General features: G+C 49.7%; 1 protein-coding gene across 2 annotated transcripts in view; it reads right to left on the reverse strand.

The window, feature by feature from the left end:
- Window positions 1–262: 262 nt before the first annotated feature.
- The window catches only part of LOC146802083 (lysosomal proton-coupled steroid conjugate and bile acid symporter SLC46A3-like), a 212,933-nt gene continuing 201,141 nt past the window's right edge, over window positions 263–12,054 (reverse strand). For both annotated transcript variants that reach the window (XM_085621646.1, XM_085621645.1), the window contains exon 6: window positions 263–3,046. In XM_085621646.1, the coding sequence (XP_085477772.1) occupies window positions 2,944–3,046 (103 nt within the window). In that variant the 3' untranslated portion in view covers window positions 263–2,943. The remainder of the gene's footprint in view (window positions 3,047–12,054) is intronic.

Raw genomic sequence — 12,054 nt, forward strand, 5'->3', positions numbered from 1 at the left:
CTGTATAATTTAGATAACCCTGCATATCATTTTGTCCACCGTTCCTGCATAGTCCCAGTGGCCCTGACAATAGTAAAGATCTGCGGACCTCTTGGCGTCTTTCATTATGATGATGAAACTACATTTCAAAGAGGCCTGTGGATAATTTTTCATATCTAATTGAACCCTATGAAATATGATTTTTTATGCCTCTGAATTTTGTGTAATGAAAGCATACAAACAAGTACTATAGATAAAAAAATGAATGCATGGCTGGTGCAAGTTTTTTTTGTCAGTAGCACTGTTATATTTTATTTGAAGCACCCACTCTCATGCCCCTTACCAGAAGCGCCTTTAGCAATCACCTGCACCTTCTGTGCCCTAGGATTGGCCCTGGATACATGCAGATTTGTCAATATATATTGTACACAAAGAGTTTAACATGCTATTTATTATGTGTGAGGAGCTGCCCTACCCTCCCCTCAGCGCCTTGAGACCCTCACTGGTGAGTAGCGCGCTTCACCAACCCCTGATTGATTGATTGATTGGCCACTGTTCACGAGAGAAAAATCCTTGAGTGTGTCATGCTGCCCTCCCTTACATAATGGTTATAAATATCATTTTGCTTGCTCCACATCTACAGGCGGTTGCATGACGGAATCAGGCATGCGTTTTGCATGCATGCCTTTTCAACGCTGGCATTAAAACAAACGCGTTGTTATGACGCATTCCTTTTACACGCAAGTCGTTACAACGACTTGCCTTAGGGGGTGCTGGACTTTGGATTAGTATGATTTACTATTCCAACTGCAGTCAGCGCAACAGTAGGGAAGGTGTTGAACTTTAAATCCAACACCACTCCAACAATGCGCACCCTCTAAAGCAGGCCATTGTAACGATTTGCGTGCTAAAAGAATGCGTGGTAACGACACGTTCGTTCTATTGCCGGCGCTGTAAAGGCATGGCATGATTCCGGATTCGTATTAAAGGATGTTTCCCCTACAGACATGGTTCATGCCATGCTGTTCTTTCCTGTGTATTACTTATAAACACAGGCATTTAGGCAGGACCAGAGCAGACTCTCATTCCATGGGTCCATGATTTGAAGTAGCCAAGGTCAAGAGTATGATTAATATGAAGCAACAGTCTATAGTAATAAGGTAGCAATTGAACATTACACTTTACTATTTAATGTCACAATATGCATTTTCTTTAAATTCACTTTTTGGTCAGGCCCCATTTATGTTCAATGGCGTCTCATAAATTACATTTTCAGCTGTGTGTGCTGTACTTTTTCTGTTTCCTGGAACCAGTGTACCTTGACTTGGATAAGCACTGTCATTTATCTGCCTGCTATGTGCTAAGTAACTAAGAGGTATGTTTTCAAAATAGCACTTTTTCTGCTCTGACCTTTGCACCTTTAAAGTTTTTTGGGATTGATAACCCTGATGCCCAATCTTCCATCATATTTTGACTAACAATATATTCTTTTAAGAATGACAGCCACAAGGCTTTTATTGCCAAAGTGGGAATAACAGTCATGATTAAATTCCCTCCCCCCACATCCTTTGAAAATATAAGTGCATCTTTTACACTTTCCCACCTTAATTGTGCACTTAAGACCAACATTTTTTTACAACTTAAGTTAGGTGTGGAATTAGAGAGGAAAATAACTGTCAATGTTTGCTATCACTTAAAATGTTCTAACGTTTTTTGGGTATCGCCAGCGTTCTCTACATTGGGAACTTCAAAATTCCAACCCATACAAGACTGTGGGAAATTTACCTGAATTTTCCATCTGCACCCTTAAATATTCGCAGAACTTGAGTCTGTGGAGCTGGACCTACCTTTTGCGGCCTCAGGTGAAATTTTTTACACATCAGTTTGACTAAGATGCGCAAAATGTTTGTGAACCGGACCCTAAATCTGTATATAAATGGATGCTTTATAATCGTCCTGCTAAGCTTTAAACAATAGCATTTTTCCAATTATGTCTGTTTGCTTAGCTTAAGCAGACAACGATGTCCCCTTCGCCAACACTGTCTTCAAAATATAAACAAGCATTTGCAATGCAGTCGGTCTCACGTTTGGGACCTTACATGTATTTAGTTATGCAGCACATTTGCCTGGGTGCTGAAACATTTACTGTTCTTTAACATGGAGGGAAAGTAAGCACCAAACTGCGTGACACGCCAGGTATGGGAACAAATGGAGTGAAATATTGCCTTTCAGCGGGAAATCGTACAGTCCAAAGCTCTGTTTTTAATATAAAATCAGGGCCTTCGGTGGTCATATCACTGAAAATACAAGATTTGAAAAAAATATTAGTGTCTACGGGTACTCGTGGAAGACAATTTCTATGGACTGGAATCTAGAGAATACTAAAGTGATTCTGGTATTTTACTGACCTCTGCTGGTCGTTTTCTAACAAGAAAGTTAAACAGAGGCAGTTGCCAGAAAAAAAAAATGCCTCAGCTGAAAGCAATCCTGGTATTTTACTGACCTCTACTGGTCGTTTTCTATCAAGACAGTTAAATAGAGGCAGTTGAACAGAAAAAAAGTCCCTAAGTGGAAGCAGACAAGTCCTAGGGCTGATCTCCAGAGCCCACAAAGTACATAGACATATATAAATATATACTAAAGCATATACAAGAGGTCTCAAATGCTCAACCTAAAAATAGAATGCTTACTTAGAGCGACCAAGCTGCTGGAGATTGGAAAAACTTGCGGTTAAACCATGAATTTCCCCATTTCGGTCCAATATAGAAGTGCTAGAAAATAAAAGCGGATGATCACAACTAAACATTTGTCACCCCCTCTCAGCTGTATGTTCTGTATAACCTATGATATATAGTGCACACGTCCTGCAGGCTGATTTGTAAACCACTCCTGTCTGCTGCTAGAATGGCTTCCTAGAAAGGCGTGTGTGCGCGTGCCTGATAAGGCCTGGTGAGTAGTGTCACGTCACGCTCCACGCTCAGCATACGTATCGCCACCATCCGGCTCCCTTTCATTGACGAGGAGCACGTGGGGCATCTCTTCCTCGTATCCAACGAACATGATGGCGCTGCAAAACAAGACACACAGAGTTAACTGGGTATACAAAGTGCAGTGAGTGTATTACCACCAACCTTAATGTATCCTAAAATGTTCTGCGAGCATGAGTGCCTGTTACTGGCTAGTTACAGTCTAGCATTCTGGGTAAGGATAACTTTGTCCACTTCCACACGCAGAGTGGGCACCCGAGACTCCTGGCCTTCTCGGTGCCTATAACTTAACAACACAATGAGATTCGCAAGAGTGCTGGCCGCGAGTTGATTACCAATGCAAGGAATTGTGTACAAGTGATCCAAACCCAGAGAGTCCTTCCCGCCTGCCTTCAAGGACGACAGCATACTGACCTGGCGAGTCATCCTTTACGGTAACCACTCAGATTTCTCAATCCCTACCAGGGGAGCGCCCACTTCTGACGCTATCTAGCTGGCATAAGCCCTACCGGGTGAGCATCAGTACCGGTAGCCCTAGTACTGCCTGCCGATCGGGCATTCATGTTTGACAATCTTTTGAATTCAGAAGGGTACATGCAGTCGAATGCAGCCTACCACCTACAGAAAGATCCCATCAGAGTGAAACAAGGTTTACTTGAAAAAAATGTAGGATATCATGGTGGATGAGTTACAAGGAATCAGCATGATACTTTCAACCCACCACTTCACTTATTTATTTATTTAAGTTTTATATAGCGCGAACATGACCTTTGCGGGTATCAGATTATCTCAAACAAACTAAAGTTCTGAGGTTGCGTCATGGAAAGGTGACCATACGCAAACAATCGTATGTCTTAGCAGCACCTTTTGCTTCCTCCCAAACATCTGCACAATGTATTATTGCCTGTATATTTAGACTGTGCTTCTAGATTACAGAATGTTTTCATGCATGCCCCTATGTACTAGCACATGCACAAAATGTGTTGGCCTCACCACAGTAATGAGGGGACGTGGAAAACAAACTCTTTATTAGTGCAGTTTCACATCAGCACATGTCATAATGCATTTTGACACATGTGCAATCGAAATAGGTGGTATGTAAAATATCGAATGACAGTGACTACCTTCCATGAAATGAAGTAGGGCAACAGATGTCAGCATGCGAAAAACTCATTTGGCACATGCATCCCTTGTGCAACTTTCAATTATATATTCCCTTATTAAGAAGTTACAGCAAAATCATGTGTAGTGAATCACTGTCGGGTCCTTATAAACACAAGCAAACAGAATAATCCCACAACCAACAAGCATTGGCAAAGCCCATAGTTCACGCCTTTGAAAGATTCTAGCCTTTTGGCTTTGCTAATGTTTGTCGTCATACTCAACAGCACTGGCAAAAAGTTTTAAAAAAATGCTGCTTGCAATTGCTGAGCAGCACAGCGGGAAATAAAAACAGGCAGAAAGGCTGCTACAACGTGATGATACGTGTGCCTGGCATGTCATGATACGGTATGGCTGCAAAGCCATTTTGTCTTTATTTAGGTCGAGCCTGGGCAGCGCATGCGCTGCCCTGCGAGGTATGCTGTATTCAGATAGGGACTTGATGCTCTGCCCACTCCTCGCCCATATTTTTCATTGGCTTGTGTCATTGTCCACTGTAAACTGTAGCGATTCATTGGTCAAAAGGCTTAGTAGTCCCTCCTTAGTACCGCCTTTTCTCATCTTGTACCCTCCCATGGCCACACCCCCTGTTACGTGTGTTGTTACTCGGTAGGCTTTAATTACAGCCTCCGAGCACTATTTACTCAATTAGCTCGTACTGCCTGCTATTGCAGGCAGGACACACTCTCTCCTAACACTTTTCAAAATGTTGATAGAAGGGGCGCTGAATGTATTTGCCAGAGTTTAAGCTATTGCATTGTAAATGACAATGCCTTTTATTTATCTGTTTAAAAACAACACATAAATAAATGACATTGTCATTTACAATGCCATTAGCTCAAACTCTCGTAAAAGCGATACCTATTGCATTGCAAATGCTTCTTAAATTTAGTGTTCCAAGGCATATCCCGTTGCAATGGAAACCGAAATAGGTGCTTTTGCGGGCGAGCTCCGAGACCAAAGTTAAAGATAGGAACTCACCCCTCCCTGGAACGAAGCGGCCCAAAAAAACTGTGAATTACGTATTTTACCATTGATGGAGCCTACAAACACTCACCTTTTCACCCTTAAACCACTATTCACTAGAGAGGTCCTGAAGAAAGATCCTTTAATTTTTACCGTGATCTGAAACATGTTGACAAAGGGATAATCCAGACACAAATAGTAGTTCTGACATATTAACCATCTCGCTAATTTTTAATATACCCTGGGCCACTGGGAATAAAATATAGGTTAGTGAGGTCCCTAGAGGTATATTTAATTCTAATTTTCTCTACACATTATCCCTTCATCACACATAACATCTAAAAAAAAAAATCGCTCCACTGTAATCAGGTGTCGTAGCACAGCTGGGAACCCGATGATGAAGCATGACACCAACCAGGTTGGTGTGTGAGGGTTCTTTTAACCGCCCATTTGGTGCCCTACACGAATAGGGTGACCCCACCACTCTTCAAGTGTTGTTTATTACAATATTAGTTTGGGACAAGGACGGCCTACAGTCTGTCCTAACTCTCCCTTTTGTTTATTACAGTGATAAATACAAAAACACATAAATAAAAAGTGATCAAAATTGTAGGGAAAGGAGGAGGAGCCTAGCGCGCAACCAAGATGGCCGCGTAGGTGCGAGGCTCCCGAGGACCTCCGCAACCTCCTACGATTATCCTGAAATTATCCTGCCCTGGATGAGGGGACTATGTTGGTGAACCTGAGCTGAGGTGGCACCCGTTTCCCGCTTCCAAATCGGACCTCGGACACCGGAGTGAGCACCGATTGAGGTTTGCGGCCTTCCCCTCGCCGGACCCCGGATTTGCGCTGTGGGGTGATCCAGTGACAAAGTGAACAACAGCGGCAGGCAGGGCCTGGCGACTCGCGTACCCCGCACTTTCGCTTTCGCTTTCACACCCCCTTGTCGTCTCTGCGAGGTTGGGTCGCGGAGCCCTTGGTGTTGGTGTGGCCTTGCTGGGAGACCCTGCCTGCCTGCAGGCTGTGATCCACCCCGCTGCTCTGAGGGGGCCCCCCCCGGAGCTCGTGGCCCTGCTATCCTGCCCTACATGACGTGGCTGGTGCTGGGAGACTGGTGGCCATGGCCACGAAACAAGATGGAGACCGGGCAAAGACCAAATCGACCCGGCGTGGCGCCGTCCCTCAGGCCAACAGTATGGACCGCTATACCCTCCAGAAGGGATCTCCCGATGGACCGCGCAAGTCCCCTGAGAGCCCTCCTGATGCCCCAGACCTGCCCGCAGATCTGACTCTGCGAGATGTCATGGGCGCCATTGCCGAGATGAAGGCCTCGGTGGGCCAGCGGTTTGATACACTGGCGCAGAAGATCGACTCGGTCCTCGTGGATGTTGGCCTGGTGAGGGCCGATCTTTCCAAAACCAACGACCGAGTAGATTCTTTGGCCCACACCGCATCGGGCCTAACGACAGATGTGGCGGCCTTGCAAACAGAGGTGCGCCGGCTTAGTCAGGCGAGTGCGCTTATGGATCGACGCCTGGAGGACTCCGAGAGTCGGGCACGGAGGAACAACATCCGCATTATCGGGGTGCCCGAGGGACGCGAGGAGGCGGCGGCGGATCTCTTTGTGGAGGACCTGATTGCTACCCATCTCCAGCCACGGGGGATGAGCAAACTATTCGCTGTGGAGAGGGCCCACAGGGTTCCCGGGGGAAGGCCGAAGGTCGGAGCCCCTCCGAGACCTCTCATCGCCCGGATTTTCAATTTTCGGGACAGAGACGCTATCCTGCAAACCTCTAGACTGCATGGACCGGTCAAGCTTGACAATATGGAGGTAAATTTTTATCCTGATTTCACCCCAGCGGTCCAGAAGCAGAGACTGAGCTTCCTAGGCGTCAAACGCCGTCTTCGGGACCTAAACCTCAAATACGCCATGCTCTTCCCAGCCAAGCTGCGAGTGGAGGTGGATGGTCGCACGCACTTCTTTGATCGTCCCGAAGCGGCTGGATACTCTGCCCGGGGATTGTGATCGGGGGGGCGGGGGGGGCGGCGGGGGGAGACGGCACGCTGGATCAGGACTGAGGGTTTAATATTGGGCCTCACTCTGGACGAAAATGATGCCACTTTCGATTCTGCGTCAGTTTTTGTAAGTTCCCCTCCTATGGAGGTTGTGTTGGGTCTATTGGGGGTTCTCCCTCCTCCTCTAGGGGGTCTAGTTAGTTTAACTATATATGGGGCGACAGGCACACTGCACGTTGGGGGGGCTGTTCGGGCTCATGCAGGGGTGCAGGGAGGGGGGAGTTCTGTTGGGGTGGGTGGGTAGGGATGGGGTGTTGTTCGTTTTTATCACAAGGCAAACGTATTTCTGTGTTAGTTCTAAAGTGCTCTCCGGGGGACGAATGATGGCTTCTGTATATGATGGGGGGTAGGGAATTAACTTTGTTGTCTTGGAATGTGAATGGACTGGGGGACAGGATCAAACGAGGTGTGGTCCTGCAGTTTTTGAAGCGAATCTCGCCCGATGTAGTCTTTCTGCAGGAGACACACCTCATTGGCAACTCCTTCTGCGCCATGAATCGGCGTGGCTATCGCCTAGTGGCTCACTCGGGCTTCACGTCTGGCTCAAGGGGTGTGGGCATCATGGTGAAGAACTCGCTCCCGTTGGAGGTTGATGAGGTGCTCCACGATGACAGGGGACGGTACACGGTCTTGGTGGGAAGACTGGAGGGCAAAGTGGTTGTCTTTGTGTCAGTATACATCCCACCGGGGCTGCAGTCGACCACCTTTGCGGACCTGGGGCGCCTTCTCCTTGGCATTCCGGGGGGGCTTTTAGTTGTGGGGGGGATTTTAATGCGGTGGTATCTGGGACTGTGGATCGTCACCCCCCTAGGGACCTCCCCCGGGCACAGGCGTGGCTACCCGGCCTCTTGGATACATTTGGATTAGTGGACTGCTGGCGTTTAAAACACCCCACGCAGCTGCAGTACACTTTCCACTCGGGAGCCCATGGTAGCCTCTCACGACTAGACTATGTCCTTGTCCCGGCGGCCTATGTTGGGAGGGTGGGAGAGGTGCGCCATTTGCCACGGGGTATTTCGGACCACTCCCCGCTCCTACTGCACTTTGATGTCTTTCCGAGGGGTGAGGGTAGGGTGGTCCCAATCAATCCTTGGTACCTGCGCGACCCCACCATCCGTGCTGAATTGATTAAATCCCTTCAGCGATATTTTGATGAGAATGTGGGGTCCGTGCCTTCGGCTGTACCGCTATGGGAGGCCTTCAAGACAGTACTCCGCGGGGAGGCCCTATCCCTTATTTCCTACGCCCGGAGGCGCGAGCGGGAGGAGGTGACCCGGATGGAGGCTGAAATAGCCGAGTTGGAGGGTAATTTAGAAGGTGGAGTGACGGATGCCGCATTACATGTCCTCCAACTCAAGCAAGCGGCCTATAGGGCCCTCGTCACGGAGGCGGCCAGGGGCCTCAGTAGAGAGCAACAGGGGCGACTGTATGATGTGGGTGATAAGGCTGGTAAACTTATAGCGTGGTTGGACAAAAAAGAGAGAGCGAATCGTGTGGTCCCGCTGATTGAGAAAACGGATGGTGTGTGTGTAACTGAGCCAGAAGAAATCGTCTCCTGTTTCGCGGATTATTTCCGTGGGGTGTATTCCCCGGTGTCTCCCTGCTCGGAAGAGGATTCCCGTGCCCTGCTCAGTGATATCGCGCTGCCGTCCCTTTCCGGGGATGACAGGGTGTCGCTGGACGCCGCTCCCACCTCCGACGAGATCGCCCTCGCCATACGCTCGGTCGCTTCCGGCAAGGCCATGGGTCCGAATGGTCTCCCTATCGAGTTGTACAAGCTGCGACCGGATACGCTGGCACCCCACCTCCGGGCTATGTTCCTGGCGGCACACTCGGCGGGCTCCCTCCCGCTGGACCAGCGTCTGGCTACAATCGTGGTCATCCACAAGGAGGGGAGACCTCGGGACCGGGTTACATCCTATCGGCCCATTTCGCTACTGAATGCGGAGCCCAAGATTCTCGCCAAGGTACTGGCCAATCGGCTGGTCGGCGTGGTGGGCGATTTGGTTCATCAGGACCAGTCTGGCTTTATCCCCCATCGCAACACAGCCCTTAATCTGCGGCGTTTGCACGGTGTGCTCGCACGTGCCCCGTTCATACGGGAGCCGGCCATTTTGGCGTCCTTAGACGCCACCATGGCGTTTGACACGCTTGAATGGCCATATATCTGGGCGATGCTTGCGAAGTTTGGATTTGGCCCAGGGTTCATCAGTTGGGTCAAATTGCTGTATTCGGGCCCATTGGCGCAGGTGGTGGTGAACGGAAGAGTATCGGCTCCGTTCGAGCTGGGCCGGGGCACACGACAGGGCTGCCCCTTATCGCCGCTCCTCTTTGCACTTGCCTTGGAGCCCCTGGCGGAGTGGCTGCGGTGGGAGCCTTCCATCCGTGGTCTCCGCTGGACCCCTGAGTATGAGGACCGCGTATCCCTATACGCTGATGACATCCTCTTGTACCTAGCTTCCCCACGTAAATCACTCATAGTACTGGTTGATGTTCTGCATTCATTCGGTCGTAACTCCGGTCTGGTCATCAACTGGGCTAAATCGTGTGTGTATGTTCTCTCCGGGGAGGCTCCTATCCTCCCGCGGGGCTGTCCGATCCAGGTCGCCCCGCAGGGATTTAGGTACCTGGGTGTCTTCATTACTCTGGACCCGGAGGCTCGGTATGATCGGAACTTGCTTCCCCCCCTCCGGCGTCTGAAAGAGGATGTCGCGCGCTGGTGGCGTTTGCCGCTTTCGCCGCTCGGCCGGGCGGCATTGTTTAAAATGATGTCGCTGCCGCGTTTCCTGTACGCGTTGCAGAACACTATGGACCTCGTCCCAGCGCGCTACTTCCGCGAAGTGGAGAGTTTGTAGCGCCGCCTGTTCTGGGACGGGAGGCCACGTATTGCCCTGGCTAAGCTGACGCTCCCATGGTATGACGGGGGGATTGCCCTCCCGGATATTAAACGGTACTATTGGGCCTCCCAGCTAGCTGCGATTAATCAGGGCCTATATGGGCCCGCCTTAAACCCGGCGTTTGAAATGGATAGGATGCTACTTCCAGGTGGTGACCATAATCGAGCGCTCTACTCTAGCGTGCCCGACGCTCGCCTAACGGGCCCCACGCGTGTCATGGTGCGAGTGTGGCACGCGGCCAATGCAGCTATGGGGTGGAAGGACCGTTTGACCCGGGCGTCACCACTATACGCGTCTGAGCGGTTGGGCTCCTTGTGGACCTCGAAGGGCTTTGAGAAGTGGGACTTAATAGGCATCAGCAAAGTGGGGGATCTCTGGACGAGGGGAGGATTTAAAACGTTCGAGATGCTGCAGACGGAATTTCAGTTGCAGGGCAGCGAGTACTTTCGGTATTTGCAGGTCCGGCATGCGCTGGGCTCCGTCTTTCCGGACGTTGCCTCCATCCCGGAGTGTTCCCCCCTGGAGGATAGAGTGCTGGATGGACACGTCCCTGACAGCACGATCTCACTGATCTACAAAAAACTGATCAACGACCGCTCAGACTTGTTGACTGCCCTTCGTGAGGCTTGGGTAGCCGATGGGCTGGAGCTGGACGACGAGGACTGGATCTCCGCGGTGGCCTCCCCGAAAGAGGTGGCCATACCGGCTCGCCTTCGTTTCGTCCAGCTCAAGATACTCCATAGGGTCTACATGACGGGGCCAAAGCTCCTGCGTATGGGCTATGCTGAGGACGGTTTGTGTAAGCGTGGGTGTGGTGCGTTGGGGACTTTTCTGCATATCTTGTGGGAGTGCCCTGAGGTGGAGGGGTTCTGGCGTGGTGTGCATGAGGTGCTGCGAGTGGTTACGCATGTGGCGCTGTTGAATGTGTGGGAGCCTACCGATTACTCGGTGCCGCAAACGTGGTGGGTGACTCTGGGGTATATGGTTGCCAAGCGTGACATTGCCCAACTGTGGGGATCCCAGAGGCCCCCGACTGTCTCGGCCTGGAAGGAACATATGGATTGGTGCAGGTTTCGGGAAAAGGTGGTGTATGTGGCGAGAGGTAAGCCTGGGACATGGGTGAAAGTATGGGGCCCCTTGAACGCCTACCGCGGGGGAATCTGTGCTCCACCGTTATTGCCTGATCCGTCGCCGGCCCCGTCCCCTTAGCCAACTCATTCCCCCGGTACCTGGGCATTAGGTGTACCCAGCCCTAGTTCTGATCTCTCCCCCCTCTTGAGATTCCTATGGATGGCTAGGATCCCCCCTCTGGGGGAGCACGTGCTGCTATTTCCGATTGAGGATTGCCTTGTGGGTTTGTTTGTATTTGTCGTTCTTTAAGTTTAAAATGGAACCGTATAGTGGGGTCTGGATAGTGTGGCTCGCAACGATGTTAACTCCTGTGCATGCTCAGCCGCAGCACCATGTGTTTTATAAATGTATATCGTATGCTCCTTTCATTGCTAGCGGCCGGCCGGAAGGTTGTAGGCCCATATTTGTATATTTTTGAGTCTTGTAATAAACGGTTTCAAAAAAAAAAAAAAAAAATTGTAGGGAAAGCAGCATTCTGGTAGCACATTGTAACTGCTGTGACCTGCTAGATGGTAAAAATATTGAAATAACGCATGGGGAAGTGCAGGGAATCAACACAAAACACAGGAGGTAAGACCAACTGCACATTGCTGAACGTCAGAAGCAATATATCTATTGGTGAGCACGGAAGGGTGAGGAGGCAATGAACAAACTGGGAGTAAAAGAGGTTGAAAAAAAATAAATGGAAATAGGTTGAGAGGGATAAAGAAGGGTTGGGGAAACAGGCGAGCTGGGGAAAGAGGAAGCGAAGCAACACATAGAACGCAGAGTTGAACATATGGGAGCAAACAGCACTTAGGAGAAAGGAAGAAAACCCATGAGACCCATAGAGTGCTGAAATAAAAAAGAAAAATAGT

This window comes from Triturus cristatus, chromosome 8, assembly GCF_964204655.1.
Source record: "Triturus cristatus chromosome 8, aTriCri1.1, whole genome shotgun sequence".
NCBI lineage: Eukaryota > Metazoa > Chordata > Amphibia > Caudata > Salamandridae > Triturus > Triturus cristatus.